The 23,211-nt window shown below is 52.5% G+C and overlaps 1 protein-coding gene across 5 annotated transcripts; it reads right to left on the bottom strand.

The window, feature by feature from the left end:
- Window positions 1–771: 771 nt before the first annotated feature.
- FCGRT (Fc gamma receptor and transporter) lies at window positions 772–14,906 on the bottom strand. Of its 5 annotated transcripts, XM_063600500.1 has the most exons (9): window positions 14,475–14,788; window positions 13,643–13,729; window positions 12,978–13,229; window positions 12,625–12,900; window positions 10,896–10,981; window positions 5,895–6,021; window positions 2,323–2,592; window positions 1,529–1,645; window positions 772–1,095 (listed from the first exon to the last, which is right to left on the bottom strand). In XM_063600500.1, exons 2-9 carry the CDS (start codon window positions 13,713–13,715, stop codon window positions 986–988), a joined length of 1,311 nt encoding a protein of 436 aa, XP_063456570.1. In that variant the 5' UTR covers window positions 13,716–13,729; window positions 14,475–14,788; the 3' UTR covers window positions 772–985. The 5 variants fall into 5 exon arrangements, 4 of the variants coding, with proteins under 4 accessions (XP_063456570.1, XP_063456572.1, XP_034800894.1 ...); XM_063600502.1 differs by lacking the exon at window positions 13,643–13,729 and having other exon boundaries at window positions 14,475–14,616; XR_010110918.1 differs by lacking the exons at window positions 772–1,095; window positions 5,895–6,021 and adding an exon at window positions 5,282–5,400 and having other exon boundaries at window positions 14,475–14,824.
- Between the last annotated feature and the right edge of the window lie 8,305 nt (window positions 14,907–23,211).

Raw genomic sequence — 23,211 nt, 5'->3', positions numbered from 1 at the left:
AAATACATGACCTCAGGTTGAGCACAGTAGCTCAATGCCTGTAATCCCAGAACTTTAGGAAGCTGAGGCAGGTGGATCACCTGAGGTCAGGAGTTCCAGACCAGCCTGACCAACATGGTGAAACCCCGTCTCTACTAAATACAAAAAATTAGCCGGGTGTGGTGGTGCATACCTGTAATCCCAGCTACTTGGGAGGCAGGAGAATTGCTTGAACCTGGGAGGCGGAGGTTGCAGTGAGCTGAGATCACGCAATTGCACTCCAGTCTAGGCAACAAGAGCAAAACTCTGTCTTAAAAAAAAAAAAAAAAAGTGACCTTAGGCCGGGCGCGGTGGCTCACACTTGTAATCCCACCCCTTTGGGAGGCAGAGGCGGGTGGATCATGAGGTCAGGAGATCGAGACCATCCTGGCTAACATGGTGAAACCCCGTCTGTACTAAAAATACAAAAAATTAGCCAGGCATGGTAGCAGGCGCCTGTAGTCCCAGCTACTCGGGAGCCTGAGGCAGGAGAATGGCGTGAACCCAGGAGGCAGAGCTTACAGTGAGCCGAGATGGCGCCACAGCACTCCGGACTGAGCAACAGAGCAAGACTCCGTCTAAAAAAAAGAAAAAAGAAAAAGAGAAAGAAAATACATGACCTGATGTATAAAACTGGCAGGTTCCCCTGTGGCAGCATGTTACCTGTAGGAGAGATCCGAGGCCCAGCCGCCATTCAGTCCCCCAACTCATTCCCTTACCTCCCCTGCCTGAAAAATGATGAGAACACACTGATTCGGGCCCAAACTCGTGTTATATTATCGAGGTGGAAAACAGCCATATGTATTAGGAGGGGAAACTGAGGCAGACCACAGGACGGGGCTCCAGAGGGAGGACAACTAGGCCCAGAACCCCTTCTGGAGGCTCAGAGATGCCAGTGTTCCAGGAGGTCTCACAGCATGAAAGGGGCCTGACTACATTCGCTTTTAGCAGTCGGAATGGCGGATGGTCAGGCGGTGGCTGGAATCACATTTACATCCTTCAAATCAGCATCCTGGGCCTCCCCCGGGGTGGGCAGGAGGACCCCGGTGTCGTCTCCACGAAGGGAGATCCAAGGGGCTGAGGAGAGAGAGAGAGGGAGAGGTCATCAGAATCTCTGAGGCGCTCTGGGTCTGACTGGCGTCCCCCATTTCTGTGTGTGTCTCACACACTCTTCCTCAGTCTCTATCCCCTTCCTTCTGGGCCTTTGTCTCCCCTTCTCCCAATTTTCCGTCCCCCCTTTCTACATCTTTGCCTCCCTCCTCTGGGTCTGTCTCCCCCTCCCTCTGTCCGCACCTCTCTCTGTCCCCTCTGGTCTCTGTTCCCCCGTCTCTGGGTCTCTGTCTCCGTCCCCCTCTCTCTGCACCTCTGTTCTCCCATCTCTGGGTTTCTGTCTCCACCTCTCTCTGATCTCTGTCCCCCCTCTCTGGGTCTCTGTCCTCCCAGGTCTGTGTGCCCCTCTCTTGGGGTCTCTGTCCCTCTCTCGGAGGCTCTTCCTCCCGCTGCCCCCCACCTGGCAGCCCACTCCTCATCCTTCTCCACAACAGAGCTCCTCCTACAGCCGCTGCCGTGAGTAGCAAGACACCGATGACGATTCCCACCACGAGCACGGAGGACTTGGCTGGAGATTCTGCAGCCAGAGAACGCTGTGAGATGTGGAGCAGCCCCTCCACCCCACCCAGTCAGGACACAGAACTGGGGCGCTCCCAGTCCCTCCCAGCCTCGGAGATTCCAGCACCAAGTGTCTGATGGGCAGAGGTAAGGCCAGGCAGGCGATCTGGGCAGACTGCCCCCAGGTTGGACGTAAGAACCAGCTACAGCACGAGCGGCCGCGGTCACACCGGCAATGGATCAGCAGCGGCAGGGCGGGGCTGTGCCAGTGCAGTGGGGAGAGGCAGGCAGAGCAGTGGGAAGTCAGTCTCATGGGCCCGGGCAGTAGCAAAGCAGCAGGCAGTCAGTCTTGGTGAGGACGGGCATAGCAGACAACAAATGGTCAGATTCCAGGAAGACCCGCAGCAGCAGCAGCAGCAGCAGGATGGAAGATGGTCAGACTCAGGGAGGACTGGCCATGGTAGTTAACAGCTCTTCAGACTCAGTGAGGCCAGAAGCAGCAGGAGACGGAAGGCAGTTGGCCTTGGGAAGGACAAGCCATCAGGTTTTGGGGGCACTGACAGGCGCGAGGTTCAAGGCAGTCAGATTCAAGGAGGTGGCAGCAGTGGGGAGGAAGGTCAGACTCAGGAAGGACCGGCGCAGCAGTGAGACAAGGCAACGGGAAACCAGGAGCATCACCACCTGGCGGGGCCTCACCCAGCTCCACCCTGAGGGGCTGCGCCAGCCCCGCGTGCTGCACAATGCAGCAGTAGTGGTGCTCATCGCCACTTTTGACTGTTAGTGACGATGAGGCGTGGAAGGATCCGTCACTGTTGGGGCCGAAGTCACCCTGGCCGGTGCCAGCGGCCAGCCCATTCCGCAGGAACCGAAGTTGCAGCTCCGGAGGGTAGAAGGAGAAGGCGCTGCAGGTAAGCACGGAAAAGCCAGGGCTGCTGGGTCGGGCCTTCAGGCGCATGGAGGGGGGCTCTGCAGGAAATCAGGCAGACAGGCCTAAGTCGCGAGCCCAGCACTCCCAGAGCCAGGGCTGGATAGGGACAGAAAGAGGCCTCCATGTTTGCACTGTGCTAACTGCAGATAATACAGTGGTAAAAGGGGAGGCACTTCCTAGGTGACAGAGACTCAACCTATCCACCCCGAAGGTGTCCCCTCAAGATGTCACCTCCTTGGGCTGGGCATGTTGGCTCATGCCTGTAATCGCAACACTTTGGGAGGCCAAAGTGGGTGGATCACCTGAGGTCAGGAGTTCGAGACCACACTGGCCAACATGGTGAAACCCCATCTCTACTAAAAATACAAAAATTAGCTGGGCACCTGTAGTCCCAGCTACTCAGGAGGCTGAGGCAGGAGAATTGCTTGAACCTGGGAGGCAGATGTTGCAGTGAGCCAGGATCGTGCCACTGCACTCCAGCCTGGGTGACAGAGCGAGACCCCATCTCAGAAAAAAAGAAAAAAAAAAAAAGATAGAGGATAATTATGAAAAATTCCACAGCAACACATTTGAAAATTTAGATGAACTGAACACATTCCTGATAAATACAACCTTCTAAACTGACACAAGAGGAAATTTAAAACCTCTGTAGTCCTATAACTATTTAATTTTTTTTTTTTTTTTTTGAGATGGAATCTTGCTCTGTCTCCCAGGCTGGAGTGCAGTGGCGCGATCCCGGCTCACTGCAAGCTCCGCCTCCTGGGTTCACGCCGTTCTCCTGCCTCAGCCTCCTGAGTAGGTGGGACTATAGGTGCCCTCCACCACACTTCGCTAATTTTTTGTATTTTTAGTAGAGACGGGGTTTCACCGTCTTAGCCAGGATGGTCTCAATCTCCTGACCTCATGATCCACCTGCCTGGGCCTCCCAAAGTGTTGGGATTACAGGTGTGAGCCACCACGCCTAGCCTTTTTTTTTGTTTTTGAGATAAGAGTCTCGCTCTGTCACCCAGGCTGGAGTGCAGTGGCACGATCACGACTCACTGCAACCCCCACTTCCTGGGTTCGAGAGTTTCTTCTTCCACAGCCTCCCGAGTGGCTGGGACTACAGGTGCATGCACCACCATGCCGAGTAATTTTTTTATTTTTAGTAGAGACGGTGTTTCACCATATTGGCCAGGCTGGTCTCAAATTCCTGACATTGTGATCTACCTGCCTCAGCCTCCCAAAGTGCTGGGATTACAGGCATGATGCACCACACCCGGCCTATTTAAAATTTTTAATCCATAGTTTAAAACTTTCCAAAAACTAAAATTCCAGGTCCAGAAGACATCAATTAGTGAATTCTTCCAATGTAGAAATGATTCTATTCCTACACAAACTCTTCAGGCCATAAAACAGAGGAAACACTCTCCCAACATATTTTATGAGGTCAGCATCATCTTGACAACAAAGGACATTATAAGAAAGAGAACTTGGCCAGGCGCGGTGGCTCACGCCTGTAATCCCAGCACTTTGGGAGGCCGAGGCAGGCGGATCACGAGGTCAGGAGATCGAGACTATCCCGGCTAACACGGTGAAACCCCATCTCTACTAAAAATACAAAAAATTAGCCGGGCGTGGTGGCCGGCGCCTGTAGTCCCAGCCACTTGGGAGGCTGAGGCAGGAGAATGGCGTGAACCCAGGAGGCGGAGCTTGCAGTGAGCCGAGATTGCGCCACTGCACTCCAGCCTGGGTGACAGTGAGACTCCATCTCAAAAAAAAAAAAAAAAAGAGAACTTAAGGCCAATGTCTCTCATAAATATAGATTCAGGACAGGTGTGGTGGCTCACACCTGGAATCCCGGCGCTTTGGGGGGTGGAGGCAGGAGGATCACGAGGTCAGGAGGTCGAGACCAGCCTGACCAACATGGTGAAATCCCATCTCTACTAAAAATACAAAAAAATTAGCCAGGCATGGTGGCATGCACCTGTAATCCCAGCTACTCAGGAGGCTAAGGCAGGAGAATCGCTTGAACCCAGAAGGCGGAGGTTGCATTGAGCCAAGATTGCACCATTGCACTCCAGCCTGGGCGACAGAGCGAGACTGTCTCAAAAAAATAAAAAATAAAAAATTTAAAAAAATTAAAAAAAAGATTCAGAACTCTTAAACATAATATTAGCAGACAGGCTGGGTGCAGTGGCTCACTCCTACAATCCCAGCGCTTTGGGAGAATGAGGTGGGTGGATCACTTGAACCCAGGAGTTGGAGACCAGCCTGGGCAAACAGTAAGACGTAGTCTCCACTACAAATAAAAAAAATTAGCCAGTGTGGTGGATGTGCCTGTGGTCACACCTACTCTGGAGACTGAGGCAGGAGGAATCCTTGAGCCCAGGAGTTTGAGGCTGGAGTGAGTTATGATCACACCTGGGTATAGCCACTGCACTCCAGCCTGGGCGACAGAGCAAGACTCCGTCTAAAAAAAAAAAAAATTCATAAACTTTATAAAATGTATAAATTGAAGTCGATAAACTGAACTTCACTGAAATTAAGAATTTTTGTTCATCCAAAGGTTTCGTAAAGGGAATGAAAAAAGGTTGGGTGCAGTGGTTCATGCCTGTAATCCCAGCACTTTGGGAAGCTGAGGCAGGAGGATCACTGGAAGCCGGGAGTTCAAGACCAGCCTGGGCAACATGGAGAAACCCCGTCTCTGAAAAAGTTTAAAAATTAACTACGTGTGATGGTACACACCTGTGGCCCCATCCATTCAGGAAGGGTAAGGTGGGAGGATCGCTTGAGCTTGGGAGGTTGAGGCTGCAGTGAACTCTAATCCCGCTACTGCACTCCAGTCTAGGCAACAGTGCAAGTGCCTGTCTCAAAGAAAAAAAAAAAAAAAGCCGGGTGCAGTGGCTCATGCCTGCAATTCCAGCACTTGGGAGGTCAAGGCAGAAGGATCATTATGCCCAGGCTTTCTTTTCCTTTTTTTTTTTTTTTTTTTTTGAGATGGAGTCTCTGTCGCCCAGGCTGGAGTACAGTGGCACAATTTTGGGTCACTGCAACCTCCGCCTCCTGGGTCCAAGCGATTCTCCTGCCTCAGCCTCCAGAGTAGCTGGGATTACAGGTGCACACCATCACGCCCAGCTAATTTTTCTATTTTTAGTAGAAACAGGGTTTCACCATATTGGCCAGGCTGGTCTTGAACTCCTGACCTCGTGATCCACCTGCCTCAGCCTCCCAAAGTGCTGGGATTACAGGCGTGAGTCACTGTGCCCGGCCAAGCCCAGGACTTCTAGACCAGCCTTGGCAACAAATACCCCATCTCTACAAAAAATAGAAAATGTTAGCCAGGCATGGTGACGTGTACCTATAGTCCCAGCTACTTGTAAGGCTGAGGCGGGAGGATCTCTTGAGCTTGGGAGTCCAAGGCTACACGGCGCTATGACTGTGCCACTGCACTCCACTCCAGTCTGGGCGACAGAGCAAGATCCCAGCTCAAAAAAGAAAATAAAAGGCAAAGATTTCAGCAACTGCCTAGGACTGGGCATTACTGCCCAAGTTCCTTTCAGGGAGGGTGGATCTGGGCAATCGTGGGTCTTGGCTGGGATCTTGGTTTTGGTTGCTCAGCAGAAAACACATTTGCTGCTTCAGGAAAGCGCAGCAGCTTCTCCCTCCTGGAGCTGCCTCTCTGGCAAGTCGGCAGAATTTGCTGCACCGTCAGGTGGAATGGAGGGGCCGGGCTGACGGCCATCAGCAGTTCTGGCTTCTGCTTTATGTTCACTATTCTTTTCAGCAAATCTGTATCTTCCTGTGTCGTGCTCACAGCCACGTGCCTTCAGCCTCAAGGTACTTCCAATATAGACTAAATCCAAGCACAGAAAATCTGTCTGGCCTTTGGTTCTGTTTAACAAAATACCAAACCAGGCCAGGCATGGTGGCTCACGTCTGTAACCCCAGCACTTTGGGAGGCTGAGGCAGGCAGATCACCTGATGTCAGGAGTTCAAGACCAGCTTCGCCAACATGGTGAAACTCCATCTCTACTAAACATATAAAAATTAGCTAGGCATGGCAGCGCATGCCTGTAGTCCCAGCTACCCTGGAGGCTGAGGCAGGAGGATCACTTGAATCCAGGAGGCGGAGGTTGCAGTGAGCTGAGATCATGCCATTGTACTCCAGCCTGCGCAATAAGAGTGAAACTCCATCTCAAAAAAAAAAAAAAAAATCCATCCTGGCCAACATGGTGAAACCCTGTCTGTACTAAAAATACAAAAATTAGCTGGGTGTGGTGGTGCGTGCCTGTAATTCCAGCTACTAAGGAGGCTGAGGCAGGAGGATCACTTGAGCCTGGGAGGTGGAGGTTGCAGTGAGCCGAGATCGTGCTACTGCACTCCAGCCTGGTGACAGAGGGAGACTCCCTCTCAAAAAAAAAAAAAAAAAAAAAGGCCGGGCGCGGTGGCTCACGCCTGTAATCCCAGCACTTTGGGAGGCCGAGGCAAGTGGATCACAAGGTCAGGAATTCAAGACCAGCCTGCCCAACATAGTGAAACCCCATCTCTACAAAAAAAAAAAACAAAAATTAGCCAGGCATGGTGGCGCGCACCTGTAATCCCAGCTACTCAGGAGGCTGAGGCAGCAGAATCGCTTGAACCTGGGAGGCGGAGGTTGCAGTGAGCCAAGATCGCAACACTGCACTCCAGCCTGGGCGACAGAGCAAGACTCCATCTCAAAAAAAAAAAAAAAAAAAAAAAGATTAAGGCAATGGCCATTGCTATCCGCTAAAACCATCAGGAGAAAACCTGACAAAGAACTTCGTAACAACACCGGAATCCAGCGGTCCACAGAACAGCACAGAAGCAAGCAGATGTTTGCAGCCTATGCACACAGACATACGCACCAACTACCCAGAAAGTTTTCTTGCCATAAAAATTGAACCAGAATCTGACCAAGCTTCTAGATCGAGCTGCTCCTTTAAAGAAGAGAAGGAGAACTATTTCCAGCAACATCACAGGATGCAAAGGGCAAAATCCAGTCTAGGAGAAACTCAATAGGACATAAACTGACTTTCTTCAAACCACAATTACAGGGGAAAAAAAAAAAAAAAAAAAAAAATGGGAAACCTGTAAATCAAAAGACACTCAAGATCACAAGTAACTCAAATTACCTCAAAATGAATCACAGACCTAACTGTAAAATGCAAAACTTTAAAACTCTTAAAATACACAGGAGAAGATCTAGCTGACTTTGGGTTTGGTGATTACTTCTGAGATTAAACACCAAAAGCATAATCCACGATAGAAAAAAAAAAGAATAAACTGGATTTCATCAAAGTTAAAAACTTTTGCTTTGTGAAAGGCACAGTTAAAACAATGAAAAGACAACCTGGAGAGTGGAAGAAATATTTGCAAAACACCTATCTGCTAAAAAATTGGAATCCGGCCGGGCGCGGTGGCTCAAGCCTGTAATCCCAGTACTTTGGGAGGCCGAGGAAGGCGGATCAGGAGGTCAGGAGATCGAGACCATCCTGCCTAACACAGTGAAACTCTGTCTCTACTAAAAATACAAAAAATTAGCCAGGCGTGGTGGTGGGCGCCTGTAGTCCCAGCTACTCGGGAGGCTGAGGCAGGAGAATTGGTGCAACTTGGGAGGTGGAGGTTGCAATGAGCTGAGATCGCGCCACTGCACCCCAGCCTGGGTGACAGAGCAAGACTCCGTCTCCAAAAAAAAGAAAAAAACAAAAATACAGCTGAGCGCGGTGGCTCACGCCTGTAATCCCAGCACTTTGGGAGGCCGAGGTGGGTGGATCACCTGGGGTCGGGAGTTCGAAACCAGCCTGGCCAACATGGTGAAACTCTGTCTCTACTAAAGATACAAAAAATTAGCAGGGCGTGGTGGCTTGCGCCTATAATCCCAGCTACTTGGGACGCTGAGGCAGGAGAATTGCTTGAACCCGGGAGGCAGAAGTTGCAGTGAGCCGAGTTCGTGCCTCTGAACTCCAGTCTGGGCGACAGAGTAAGACTTTGTCTCAAAAAACAAACAAAAATAGCTAGGCCTGATGGCGTGCACCTGTGGTCCTACCTCCTGGGGAGGCTGAAGTGGGACAATTACTTGAGCCCAGGAAGTTCAGACTGCAGTGAGCTATGATTGCACCACTGGACTCCAGTCTGGTGACAGAGCAAGACCCTGTCTCAATAAGGAAAAAAAAGAAAGAAAAATTCAACAATCAGAAAAAGACACTGAAAAGACAACAAAATGTGTGGACCTTGCTGGATGCTGATTCAAACTTTAAAAAACATTTACAGTCAGGAATATGGGAACAAAAACTGGACATCTGATGCCATTAAAGAGTTAGTTAATTGGTTGTAGGTGTGATGATGGTTTTGGTATTAATTTTTTTTAAATGCCCTTACCTAGTAGAGTTACATACTAAAGGACTTATCAACAAAACAGTCTGGCTGGGCACGGTGACTCCCGCACTTTGGGAGGCTGAGGAGGGCGGATCACTTGAGGTGGAGGGTTCGAGACCAGCCTGGCCAACATAGTGAAATCCCGTCTCTACTAAAAATACAAAAATTGGCCAGGCGCGGTGGCTTATGCCTGTAATTCCAGCACTTTGGGAGGCCAAGGTGGGTGGATCACGAGGTCAGGAGTTCAAGACCAGCCTGGCCAATATGGTGAAACCTCGTCTCTACTAAAAATACAAAAATTGGCTGGGCGACGTGGCGGGCACCTGTAATCCCAGCTACTCAGGAGGCTGAGGCAGGAGAATTGTTTGAACCTGGGAGGCGAAGCTTGCAGTGAGCCGAGACTGAGCCACTACACTCCCGCATGACAGAGTGAGACTCCATCTCAAAAAACAAACAAACAAAGAAAAAAACACTGTGATGTCTGAGATTTACCAAAGCTTGATGTGAAGTGGGGTGGGGAAGTGAGTGAGGATGTGCATGAAATTCAAAAAACCATGGGTTGATAATTATTAAGTCTCAGTGATGGGATGCTCGCTTCCTTCCTTCCTTCCTTCCTCTCCTTCCTCCTTCTCTCTCCCTCTCCTCTCTCTTTCCTTCTTTCTTTGAGACAGAGTCTTGCTTTGTTGCCCAGGCTGGTGTGCAGTGGCTTATCTCGGCTCACTGCAACCTCTGCTTCCCGGGATCAAGTGATTCTCCTGCCTCAGCCTCCCGAATAGCTGGAGTTACAAGCACCCACCACCGCACCCGGCTAATTTTTGTATGTTTAGTAGAGATGGGGTTTCACTCTGTTGGCCAGGCTTATCTCAAACTCCTGACCTTAAGTGATCTGCCCACCTCGGCCTCCCAAAGTGTTGGAATTACAGGCGTGAGCCACTGCACCTGGCCACCATATTTTTTTTTCTTTTTGAGACAGGGTCTGGCTCTGTCATCTGGGCTGGAGTGCAGGATTGCAATCAGTTCACTACAGCCTCAAACTCCTGAGCTCAAGCGATCCTCCTGCCATAGCCTCCCCAGTGGCTGGGACTAGAGGCACATACCACCATGCCAGGCTAATTTTTTGAGTTTTTAGTAGAGATGCGGTCTTACTATGTTGCCCAGGCTGGTCTTGAACTCCTGGGATCAAGCGATCCACCTGCCTCGGCCTCCCAAAGTTCTGGGATTACAAGCGTGAGCCACCGTGTCTGGTCCGTTTTATACCATTGTTTCTACTTAAGTGTGGTTTGAAACTTTCCCTCCTTAAGCCAGGAGCGGTGGCTCATGCCTGTAATCCCAGCACTCTGGGAGGCCAAGGTAGGCAGATCACGAGATCATGAGTTCGAGACCAACCTGGCCAGCATGGTGAAGCCCCCGTCTCTACTAAAAATACAAAAATTAGCCAGGCATGGTGGTGTGTGCCTGTAATCCCAGCTGCTCAGGAGGCTGAGGTAGGAGAATTGCTTGACCCTGGGAGGCGGAGGTTGCAGTGAGCCAAGATTGCGCCACTGTACTGCAGTCTGGGCGACAGTGCAAGAGTCTGTCTCAAAAAAAAAAACAACAACGACAACAACAACAAAAAAAGCTGGGCGCAGTGGCTCACGTCTGTAATTCCAGCACTTTGGGAGGCCGAGGCAAGCGGATCACGAGGTCAAAAGATCGAGACCATCCCGGCCAACATGGTAAAACCCTGTCTTTACTAAAAAAAAACAAACAAAAATTAGCCAGGCGTGGTGGTGCACGCCTGTAGTCCCAGTTACTCGGGAGGCTGAGGCAGGAGAATCACTTGAACCTGGGAGGCGGAGGTTGCAGTGAGCCGAGATCGCGCCATTGAACTCCAGCCTGGGCGACAAGAGCAAAACTCTGTCTCAAAAAAAAAAAGAAATTTTCCCTACTTAGGAAAGAAAGAAGACAATTAAAGAAAAACTACCTGGTTGAGTCTCAACTTCTCCTTTGTGGCACTTGGAATGAATATCTGTGCACATCCCCAGCTGGTATCTATCTTTGTCCAGCAGCCTGGGAGCCACAGAGGGTGAATGTGTGTCACTTCCCTCTTTGCTCAAGGCCCAGAGCAGCGCCTGGCAGTGCAAATGCTCTTGGCCAACAGTTGAATGAGTGGGGATCTGGGGGCCTCCGGGGAGGAAACAGTGAACTCTGCCCTACAGAGCTGAGGGAAGGCTTCTCAGAGGAAGTGATATCCAGCCCTGACCTTGAAGAATAAGGAGGGCTGGAGTATATGCAGAGAGGGGGAAGGGTGGAACAGAGAGGTGCCAGGGGGAACTGGATGAGCAAATGCCCAGAGGGAGGAGATTGCTTATGTTGGGTGGCTGGAGCGTAGACTCTGATGGCTGCGTAGAGACAAGTGCTGCTGCGTGGGTCTGATGAGGACATTAAGGCAAGGAAGGCCAAGCACAGTGGCTCACACCTGTCATCCCAGCACCCTGGGAGGCCAAAGTGAGAGAATCACTTGAGGCCAGGAGTTTGAGTCTGGCCTGGGCAGCATAGTGAGATGCCACCTCTACAACAAATTTTAAAAATTAGCCAGGTATGGCCAGACGCGGTAGCTCACTCCTGTAATCCCAGCACTTTGGGAGGCTGAGGTGGGTGGATCACTTGAGGTCAAGAGTTTGAGACCAGCCTAGCTACCATGACGAAACCCCATCTCTACTAAAAGTATAAAAATTAGCCAGACATGGTGGATGTGCCTATAGTGCCAGCTACTCATGAGGCTGCAGCAGCGGAATCCCTTAAACCCAGGAGGCGGAGGTTGCAGCGAGCTGAGATCACGCTGCTTCACACTAGCCTGGGCGACAGAGATTGTGCGGAAAAAAAAAAATCAGCCAGTTATGGTGGTATGCACCTGTAATCTCAGCTACTCAGGAGACCAAAGCAGGAGGATCGCTGGAGCCTAGGAGTTCAAGACCAGCCTGGGCAACATAGTGAGACACCGTGTCTACAAAATATAAAGTTAACCAGGTGTGATGATGCTGGGCTGTGGTCCCAGCTACTTGGTTGGCTGAGGTGGGAGGACTGCTTGAGCTTGGGAGGTTCAGGCTGCAGTGAGCCGAGATGGTGCCACCACATTCCAGCCTGGGGTGACAGAGCGAGAATCTGTCTCAAAAAAAAAAAAAAAAAAAAAAAAAAGGCGGCCAGGAGCAGTAGCTCATGCCTGTAATCCCAGCACTTTGGGAGGCTGAGGTGGGCGGATCACCTGAGGTCAGGGGTTTGAGACCAGCCTGACCAACATGAAGAAACCCCGTCTCTACTAAAAATACAAAATTAGCCGGGCATGGTGTTGCATGCCTGTAATCCCAGCCACTCGGGAGGCTGAGGCAGGAGATCACTTGAACCCGGGAGGCGGAGGTTGTGGTGAGCCGAGATCGCGCCATTACACTCCAGCCTGGGCAACAAGAGCGAAACTCCGTCTCACAAAAAAAAAAAAAAAAAAAAAAGAAGGCAAGGAAGGAAGCCAGGAGTTTGTCCTGGGGGGCGCTGGGGAGCCATGGGAGGGCTGAGTGTAGAAGGACCCCTGAGGAATGGGGGGGGGCAGAGCGTGGGCTGCAGTGGGAGGCTGACGGAGGGTCCTGGCAGGGGAACTGAGGCAGGTGGGCATGACGGGAGAGAGGACAGAACAGCCTGCGGCTGCAGATCCGGCTCACCCTTCCACTCCAGGTTTCCGCGGCCCCTCTCCAGGTGCTCCCGCAGGCGGTGCGGGCAGGAGAATAGCAGGAAGGTGAGCTCCTTGTTGGCCGCCTTGTCCTGCTGCTGCCACCGCTGACTGATAGCCAGGGCCTCGGGCCAGTCCCCACCCCAGGTGCCCTGCTTGAGGTCGAAATTCATGAACTCCTCGCCGTTCAGGGCGAACTTGGCGGTGGGCACCGAGGTGTTGTCAGGGCCCAGTTCACAGCCCAGCAGGCCCTGCAGAGTGTAGGGACCTGGGGCGCCCAAACACAGGTAAGCGGGGCCCCGGAGCATGGACCCGGCCCCTTGCCCCTCCAGACCGGAATCTCACCTTTTCCCCCCAAAGCTTTGAAAGCTTCCAGAAAGAGCTTCTCCTTGATCCTCAGATCTGTGGTCTCTTTCTCCCAATACCAGGACACCTGGTTTTCCCAGACCCAAGCTCCACAGGGCTCCGCCTCGCCCCGCAGGCTATTGTAGCTCAGGTACTGCTGCGGGCCCAGCCAGCCAGACACCCAGAAGGCAGGAGTCCCCGGGGCAGGCGAGGACACCGCGGTAAGGTGGTACAGGAGGGAGAGGTGGCTTTCTGCAGACAGAAACAGAGCTGAAGGGAGCACACGGGCGGGGAACTAGACTGCAGTGGGACAGATACCCAGGGAGGGAGAAGAATCTATTATGGAGGAAGGGGGACAGATTCAGAGAGAGGGGACAGAAACCCGGGGGGGGGGGGAACAGAGACCCAGAGAGAGAGAGAGAGACAAGAGACCCAGAAAGAGAGGGGTACAGAGACCCAGAGAGAGAGAGGGAAACAGACACATGAGGCGACAGGTGGTTCCCAGCCTCAGGCCCAGCAGGAGACGTTGAGAAAGTTAATTGAGCGGAGAAGGCAGCGCCAGGGGCTCGCGGGGAACTCGGGTCCCGCTGGCTTCGCCCCTGCCTGCCTGGGGCCGCCTCCCGCCGCCCGCCTGCAGCAGGGCCCTGGCCCGGAGCGGCCCTCACCTGCGCCCAGGCTCCCAGGAAGGAGAAAGAGCAGGAGCCCCAGCGCCCAGGGCTGAGGCCGCGGGACCCCCATGCTGAGAGGACGACCTGGGGCGGGAGGGGGCACGTGACTCCTCCCGACCCCCGGCCCGCCCCTTCCTCCCGGGACACCGCGGGCACGGCCGGGACCAGGACGCCGAGGAGGGGCTCTGCGGGCTCGGTCCAGACTGACAACAATGCCCTCCTCGTACCTGAAGAACTTTCACCCCTGAACTGGATCTCAGTTGGTTAATTAATTACAGACACTTGATAGGCTGAGAGTCCCGGCCCCGAGCTCCGCCACGCCCCTTCCGCCCCCCTCAGGCCCCAGCCCCTCCTCCCTCAGACCCCGGAGTCCAGGCCCCCAACCGCTCTTCCCTCGGACCCAGGAGTCCGGGCCCCCAACCCCTCCTCCCTCGGACCCAGGTGTCCTGGCCTCCAACCCCTCCTCCCTCAGACCCAGGAGTCCGGGCACCCAGCCCCTCCTCCCTCGGACCCAGGAGTCGGGGCCCCCAACGCCTCCTCCCTCTGACCCAGGAGTCCGGGACCCCGGCCCCACCTCCCTCGGACCCAGGAATCCGGAACCCCGGCCCCTCCTCCCTCGGACCCAGGAGTCCAGGCCCCCGGCCCCTCCTCCCTCCTCCCTCAGACCCAGTGTCCAGACCCCCAGTCCCTCCTCTCTCAGACCCAGGAATCCAGGCCCCCACCCCTCCTCCCTCAGACCCAGTGTCGAGACCCCCAGCCACTCCTCCCTCAGACCCAGGGTTCCAGGCCCCCAGCCCCTCCTCCCTCAGTCGGGCCCTGGTCGGCTCACGTTCCCTTCAGCCTCGCTCCCTTCCTGCCTGCGGCCCTGGCCGGCTCCTGGCTCCCGTGACTGGAGACCCCAGTTCCTCTCTCACATCCTGTGGGAGGCTGCTGCTCCCTGACTCCAAGAACATCCAGCCCCACCCCCCAGTTGCAGGGCACACCCCAGGCCCTAGGCCCAGCCTGTTTGTTTCTCAAAACGCTTGTGGTTCTTCTTTTTCCTTCTCTGTGGTTCCCGTTTTTTACTTTGAGGGTGTCTGCCGCTCAGGGAATTCTTGACAAAACTGGGAAAGGAACTCGATGCCTCCGGAGTCCACAACTTGGAGGTCTCTGGATCCTCCTCCTACCCCTCTGTATCCCCGTGGCCTTCCCTAGCGCTCGCTGTTAATCAAAATCTTTTGGAAGCCTCCTTAGTTCCTCCTTCAAGCCCTTCCCCCGGCATCCCCTTTAAAAATTCCTGCAGGTGCTCTTTAATATCCTTCTGCGGGCCGGGCGCAGTGACTCACGCCTGTAATCCCAGCACTTTGGGAGGCCAAGGCGGGCGGATCACGAGGTCAGGAGTTCGAGACCAGCCTGGCCAATATGGTGACACCCCCGTCTCTACTAATAATACAAAAATTAGCTGAGCGTGGTGGCCGGCCTGTAGTCGCAGCTACTCGGGAGGCTGAGACAGGAGAATTGCTTGAACCCGGGAGGTGGAGGTTGCAGTGAGCCGAGATTGCGCCACTGCACTCCAGACTGGCAACAGAGCGAGACTCCGTCTCAAAAAAAAAAAAAAAAAAAAAAACCACATCCTTCTGCTAGGACTTCAGTGACCACATGGTCCCCATACAATGCTGCCTCACTCGAAGGCCCCTCCAGGCACCAGCCCCCGCCCACACTCCTGCTACAAAGCTTCCCATACACTTGTTTCATTGTGGTAAAATATTCAAAATATTTACCCTTACTGTCATTTAACACATTTACAGTGCTGTGCAACTGTCACCTCTATCAGTTCCAGAGCTTTTTTATCACCCCAAACAGAAGGTCTGTCCCCGTTAAACAGCCGCTGCTCCCAGCCCCCTGGCAACCATTCACCTGCTTTCTGTCTTGATAGATTTGCCTATTCTGCACATTTCAAAGAAATTGAATCATATAATATGAAGTCTTTCCTTCCTTCCTTCCTTCCTCGCCTCCTTCCTTCCTTCCTTCCTTGCCTCCTTCCTTCCTTCCTTCCTCGCCTCCTTCCTTCCTTCCTTCCTTCCTTTCTTTCCTTTTTTTTGACAGGGTCTGGCTCTGTCACTCAAGCTGGAATGCCGTGGAGCGATCATGGCTCACTGCAGCCCCAACCTCCCAAGCTCAAGCACTCCACCTGCCTTAGCCTCTCAAGGAGCTGGAATTACAGGCACTTGCCACCAGGCCCAGCTAATTTTTGTATTTTTGCAGAGATAGCGTCTTGCTATGTTTCCGAGGCTGGTCTCAAACTGCTGGGCTCAAGACAGCCTCCCACCTTGGCCTCCCAAAGCGCTGGGATGACAGGTGTGAGCCACCCATGCCTGGCCTGTTTTCAGCTCTATTGAGCATACATCTGGGAGTGGAACTGCTGGTCAGGTAGTTCAGGTTCTCTAGAGAAACAGAATCCACAGAATGTGTATATGCATACACAGAAAGAGATTCATTTGAGGAATTGGCTTCCAGGATTAGTGAACGTTCAGCTGGTTCAGAGTCTGATGGGGGGGCCAGGTGTGGTGGCGCATGCCTGTCATCCCAGCACTTTGGGAGGCCAAGTTGGGAGGATCGCTTGAGTCCAGGAGTTTGAGACCAACCTGGCCAACATAGGGAGACCCTGTCTCTATTTAAAAAAAAAAAATTTTAAATGTCGGACGCGGTGGCTCAAGCCTGTAATCCCAGCACTTTGGGAGGCCAAGGCGGGCAGATCACGAGGTAAGGAGATCGAGACCATCCTGGCCAACATGGTGAAACCCCATCCCTACTAAAAATACAAAAAAATTAGCCAGGCATGGTGGCAGGTGCCTGTAGTTCCAGCTACTCAGGAGGCTGAGGCAGGAGAATGGCGTGAACCCGGGAGGCGGAGCTTGCAGTGAGCTGAGATCCCGCCACTGCACTCCAGCCTGGGCGACAGAGCAAGACTCCATCTCAAAAAAAAGAAAGAAAGAAAGAAACCCCAAAGTCTAATGGGGGGGCCAGCAGGTGGGAGACACAGTTGCCTAGCAGGACTCCCTCTCCCTCTAGGCAGACTTTTCTTTTTTTTTCTTTTTTTTTTTTTGAGACGCAGTCTCGCTCTGTCATCAGGCTGGAGTGCAATGGCCTGATCTTGGCTCACTGCAACCTCCACCTCCCGGGTTCAAGCGATTCTCCTGCCTCAGCCTTCCAAGTAGCTGGGATTACAGGCACGTGCCACCACACCCGGTTAATTTTTGTATTTTTAGTAGAGACGGGGGTTTCACCATGTTGGCCAGGATGGCCTCAATCTCTTGACCTCGTGATCTGCCCGCCTCAGCCTTCCAAAGTGCTGGGATTATAGGCGTGAGCCACCGCACCCAGCCGAGACTTTTCTTCTATTCAGGGTTTCAACTGGTTGGATGAGCCTCCCTCAATTCAGGAAGGGGAACCTCCTTTACTCAAAGCCTAACAATCTAAACATAAATCTCAGCTGGGCACAGTGGCTCATGCCTGTAATCCCAGCACTTTGGGAGGCCAAGGCAGGAGGATCGCTTGAGTTCAAGGACCAGCCTGAGTAACAGAGAGAGCTTATCTCTACAAAAAATTAAAATATTAGCCGGGTGTGGTGGTGCGCACCTGTGGTCCCAGCTACTCAAGAGGCTGAAGCTGGGGGACCCCTTGAGCCCAAGAGTTGGAAGCTGCAGTGAGCCGTGATGGCACCACTGCACTCCAGCCTGGGCAGCAGCAAGACCCTGTCTCACAAACATATATGTAAATCTCATCCTAAAACACCCTCATAGAGACATCCAGAATAATGTTGACCGAATATCTGTTCACTCACTGTGGCTCAGCCAAATTGACACATAAAATTAACCAGGTAAATCTCTGTTCTCCTTGTCCAGAATGTCTTCATTTTTCTCATTCTGCCTGTGTCCTACTGTGTCCTACCTGATTCTCCCTGTGTCCTACTAGAAGGGAGATCCAGTGACACCCATCCCAAGGTCCACTCCTAAGAGACAGAAAGAACCTGCTTTAACTTCTTTTCTTCTTTTCTTTTCTTTTTTTTTTTTTTTTGAGACAGAGTCTTGCTCTGTCGCCCAGGCTGGAGGGCAGTGGTGCAGTCTCGGCTCACTGCAAGCTGCGCCTCCCAGGTTCACGCCATTCTCCTGCCTCAGCCTCCCGAGTAACTGGGACTACGTGAGCCTGCCACCACGCCTGGCTAATTTTTATATTTTTAGTAGAGACAGGGTTTCACCGTGTTAGCCAGGATGGTCTCGATCTCCTGACCTCGTGATCCGCCCGACTCGGCCTCCCAAAGTGCTGGGAATTACAGGTGTGAGCCACTGCGCCTGGCCACCTGCTTTAATTTCTTAAGAATCCTAATTACAGCACCCTCAGCTCTTCCCCAAAATACCCTGAGGCACCTGCCCTGTCCTTAGCTGTCCCCTCTAGTTTCCTTGGGATCATGTAATGTCTTCAGGACACTATTCCAGCAGCCCCTGGTCCCCATTTTAAGGTTCCTTGGACCCTGACAGAATCCTCAATGCCCTGTTACAGTGTCCCCCAGGAGCCTGCTATGCTTTTCCTGGAAGTCTGACTACCATCACTGTGGGGTCCTCTATAACCCAGCCTTAGCTCTCACGTCCCCACCCCCAGGGCCCTGCTGTAACATTACCAGGACATTCGTAAAGCTCCTTGGACCACCTATGATACTCACAGGTTTTGTGTTCCTTTTTTTTTTTTTTTTTAGATGGAGTCTGGCTCTGTTGCCCAGCTTGGAGTGCACTGGTGCGAACTCGGCTCACTGCAACCTCCTCCTCCCGGGTTCAAGAGATTCTCCTGCCTCAGCCTCCTGAGTAGCTGGGATTACAGGCACCCGCCACCACACCCGGCTAATTTTTGTATTTTTAGTAGAGACGGCGTTTCACCATATTGGCCAGGCTGGTCTCGAACTCCTGACCTCGTGATCCACCCGCCTCGGCCTCCCAAAGTGTTGGGATTACAGGCGTGAACCACCGCACCCAACAATTTTGTATTCTTTCTGGAGGCTCCAGGGAAGAATCGGTGTTTTTGCCTTTCCCAGCTTCTAGAAGCTACCAGCATTCCTTGGCTCATGGCCCAGTCCTCCATCTTCAAGGCCAGCAGCACGGCATCCTCTCCCCTCTCTGACCCATATGTCGGTCCTCACGTCTTCTCTCTCCGACACCAACCCGCCTGCCTCCCTCTCCAAAGGAGTCCTGTGATTATGTTTAGGGCTACTTGGATAATCCGAGATCGTCTCCCCATCTGAACCTAACCTAATCACATCATAAAGTCCCTTTTCCCATATAAGGCCACAGCCAGAGGTTTTGGGGGATTAGGGCATGGACGTCTCTGAGGCCATGATTCAGCTGGCCGTGGTCATCTGGAGTGTCTTTCCTTGCCCCATTCTGATCTCCTCTCCTTGCTGTTGTAATGGCCTGGGGCTTTAACCAGGAGGCCTCCCAGGGGTCTGCCTAGACATTCCCCATCATAGCCCTCCTTCCTGTCACGGAAGAAAAAGGTCTCAGTCAACGTTGCAGTGAGCCATGATTGCATCACAGCACTCCAGCCTGGATGACTGAGCGAGACCCTAAAGAAAAAGAAAAAGAAAAAGGCCCCAAGGCCCCTTAGTGCCACCTGGGAAACCCTTGCAGATGCCCTGGGTTCCTGCAATGTCTCTGGAGCCCATTTATAGCATCAGCTGGTTGACTTGCATCAGATCCTCAGGGCTCTGTTCTAATGAGCCCTGACTACACCCTCTCTCCCCCTGGGATCCTGCTGTCATGTCCCCAGGGCTCTATTAGAACCCCCTTAGACTGTCACCTGGGCTCCCCCAGGACAGCTACAATGTCCTGAAGTCCGCACTATAATGCAGTAGAAAGCCCCTGGCAAGGCTGGGCGCGGTGGCTCATGCCTGTAATCCCAGCACTTTGGGAGGCTGAGGCGGGCAGATCATCTGAGGTCAGGAGTTCGAGACCAGCCTGGCCAACATGACGAAACACCATCTGTATGGTGCAAAAATTTGCTGGGCCTGGTGGCCTGTGCCTGTAATCCTAGATACTCAGGAGGTTGAGGCAGGAGAATCGCTTGAACCTGGGAGGCAGAGGTTTCAGTGAGCTGAGATCGCGCCACTGTGCTCCAGCCTGGGCGACAGAGTGTGACCCTGTCTCAAAAAAAAAAAAAGAAAGAAAGAAAAGGAAAAAGAAAAGAAAAGAGCCGGAAAAGCCGGGCGCCGGTGGCTCACGCCTGTAATCCCAGCACTTTGGGAGGCTGAGGTGGGCGGATCACAAGGTCAGGAGTTCGAGACCAGCCTGACCAACGTGGTGAAACCCCGTCTCTACTAGAAATACAAAAATTAGCCGGACGTGGTAGTGCGCACCTGTAATCCCAGCTACTCGGGAGGCTGAGGCAGGAGAATCACTCGAACCCAGGAGGCGGAGGTTTCAGTAAGCTGAGATTGCGCTATTGCACTCCAGCCTGGGCGACAGAGCAAGACTCCGTCTCCAAAAAACAGAAGAGAAGAGAAGAGAAGAGGAGAGGGGAAGGGGAAGGGGGAGGGGAAGGAGAAGGGGAAGGGAAAGGAAAAGCCCATGGCAGGACACACTCAGCATAAAACAAAAATGTGGTCCCCTTGGTTCCAGTTTCAAGATGGTTCAAGTAGAGCACTCACCAGGTGCTGGTCCCTTCTGATCCGCTCCTCAGACCGCACGAGGAGCTGGCCTTAAAGCCGGCCCTGGCCCCTGCCTCTGTGCCTAGAATGGCCCCAGGCAGCTTTGAGCTGTGCACCCTGAACCACCTAACCTCTGCCCCTCCTCTCCACCCTTACACAATAGTGCCCCCTACTGACCTGGGGGGCAATCACACCTGAGTTCAAAACCAAAACACGACTCTTCCAGGTACACCTCTCCCAGCCAAAGGTTCTTTATCTGGAAAATGGGGATAATAATTGTGTCTTTATATTAGGGTGGTGCAAAAGTAATTGCGGTTTCTGCCATTAAAACCCCAATTGCAGGCCGGGCACGGTGGCTCACGCCTATAATCCCAGCACTTTGGAAGGCCGAGGCAGGCGGATCATGAGGTCAGGATTTCCAGACCAGCCTGGCCAACATGGTGAAACCCTGTCTCTACTAAAAATACAAAAATTAGCCAGGCATGGTGGCACTCGCTGAATAGTCCCAGCTACTTGGGAGGCTGAGGCAGGAGAATCGCTTGAACCTGGGAGGCGGAAGTTACAATGAGCCGAGATCGTGACACTGCACTTCAGTCTGGGTGACAGAGCAAGACTCCATCTCAAAAAAACCAACAAACAAAAAACCCACAATTGCTGGCTAGACACGGTGTCTCACGCCTGTAATCCCAGCACTTTGGGAGGCTGAGGCGGGTGGATCACCTGAGGTCGGGAGTTTGAGACCAGCCTGGCCAACATGGCAAAACCCCATCTCTATTACAAATACAAAAATTAGCCAGACATGGTAGTGGGCACCTGTAATCTCAGCTACTTGGGAGGGTGAGGCAGGAGAATCGCTTGAACCTGGGAGGCAGAGGTTGCAGTGAGACGAGGTTGTGCCACTGCACTCCAGCCTGGGCAACAGAGTGAGACTCAAAAACAAACAAACAACAAACAAAAAACCACAATTGCTTTTGCACCAACCTATTTCTTTTTTTTTTTTTTTTTGAGACGGAGTCTCTCTCTGTCGCCTAGGCTGGAGTGCAGTGGTGCGATCTCGGCTCACTGCAAGCTCCGCCTCCCGGGTTAACGCCATTCTCCTGCTTCAGTCTCCTGAGTAGCTGGGACTACAGGCACCTGCCATCACTCCTGGCTAATTTTTTTTTTTTTTTAGTAGAGACAGGGTTTCATCATGTTAGCCAGGATGGTCTCGATCTCCTGACCTTGTGATCCACCCTCCTCAGCCTCCCAAAGTGCTGGGATTACAGGCATGAGTCACCATGCCCGGCCCAACCTACTATTTCATTAGAGGCTTCAGCAGGCCAAAGGCTCCACGTGGCACACAGGGCATCCATAGTAGCCCCCAGTTCCTGTTAACGCCCCCACTCGGCAGCCAGGCTGGGCCCCCAGGGATCCCACTGGATTGCAGGCTCTGACACCAGGCCCTGGCTGGAGCTGTCTTGCTCACTCTTGCACCCATCCCTGGGGAACAGCACAATAAACATTTGTAGAATGAATGTCCCTGGGAAGGCTTGATGTGTTCCTCAAACTCATCTAGAACATCGTTGGTGTTCTGCTAGAATGTTCTAGCTAAATCTATACTGACCTCTGAAACATCCATAGGTCTTTTATTTTTACTTTTTTTCTTGAGACAGGGTCTCACTCTGTCACCCAGGCTGGAATGCAGTGGCATGATAATAGCTCACTGCAGCCTCGACCTCCCAGGCTGAAGCGATCCTCCCACCTCAGCCTCCCGAGTAGCTGGTACTACGGGTACTTACCACCACACCTGGCTAATTTTTAAGTTTTTTTTGTAGAGATGGGGTTTTCCTATGTTGCCTAGGCTGGTCTCAAACTGCTGGGCTCAAGAGAGCCTCCCATCTTGGCCTCCCAAAGTGCTGGGATTGCAGTCTGAGCCACTGTGCCTGGCCTGTCTTGCTATAATACATAATAGAGCCAGGACCTACTACAGTGTTAGACCCAGGAATTCCTGTTGGGCTCAGTGTAGTGCTGACACTCGGCAGTGGGCCTGCTTAACTACTGCTGGAACACACTCCAATTCCATTTCCAGACTCCACTCACACACCTTGGGACTAGTTCAATGAGCTCAGGTGCCTCCTATATAAATAATATATATATATATATATATATTTAGACGGAGTCTCGCTCTGTCGCCAGGCTGGAGCACAGTGGTGCAATCTCGGCTCACTGCAACCTTCGTCTCCCGGGTTCAAGCGATTCTCCTGCCTCAGCCTCCCGAGTAGCTGGGACTACAGGCGCCCACCACCACACCCAGCTAAATTTTGTATTTTTAGTAAAGACGGGGTTTCACCATGTTGGCCAGGATGGTCTTGATCTCCTGACCTCGTGATCCACCTGCCTCCCAAAGTGCTGGGATTACAGGCGTGAGCCACTGCGTCCGGCCGATCACATATTTTATATTATATAATTATAAATATAGCCATGGGCTGGCCTATAATTTAACCTGAGTGTTGCAACCATGTAATATCAGCAGGGCCTGTCACAGGAGCCCAAGGTCTTACTTAGTATTATAATAGCCCACAGGAGGCTGCAGCAATGATGGCCATCCGGCTCTAATATCACAGACCCATGACCTGCTGCAGGAGGTGCAGGGCCGCAATACAAGATAACCAAGACCTGCCCTGTTTTCACACGGTAGGTTTGATGCCTGTCTTTTTTTTTTCTTTGAGACAGGGTCTGACTCTGTCACCCAGGCTGGAGTGCAGTGGTGTCATCCTAGCCTGCTATAGACTCGGACCTCTGGGCTCAAGTGATCCTCCTGCCTCAGCCTCCCGAGTAGCTGGGACTACAGACCCAGCAAATTTTTTTTTTTTTGAGATGGGGTCTCACTCTGTCACCCAGGCTGGAATGCAGT

The sequence above is a fragment of the Pan paniscus genome, chromosome 20, assembly GCF_029289425.2.
Source record: "Pan paniscus chromosome 20, NHGRI_mPanPan1-v2.0_pri, whole genome shotgun sequence".
NCBI lineage: Eukaryota > Metazoa > Chordata > Mammalia > Primates > Hominidae > Pan > Pan paniscus.
This window is presented reverse-complemented; position numbering and strand designations above follow the sequence as displayed.

Coding starts and splice junctions, on each gene's coding strand:
- FCGRT (XM_063600500.1), bottom strand. CDS start 13,715: ATGGGGGTCCCGCGGCCTCAGCCCTGGGCGCTGGGGCTCCTGCTCTTT. Junction 13,230..13,642: donor TCCTGGGAGCCTGGGCGCAG/GTGAGGGCCGCT, acceptor TTCTGTCTGCAG/AAAGCCACCTCTCCCTCCTG. Junction 12,901..12,977: donor CAAAGCTTTGGGGGGAAAAG/GTGAGATTCCGG, acceptor TGGGCGCCCCAG/GTCCCTACACTCTGCAGGGC.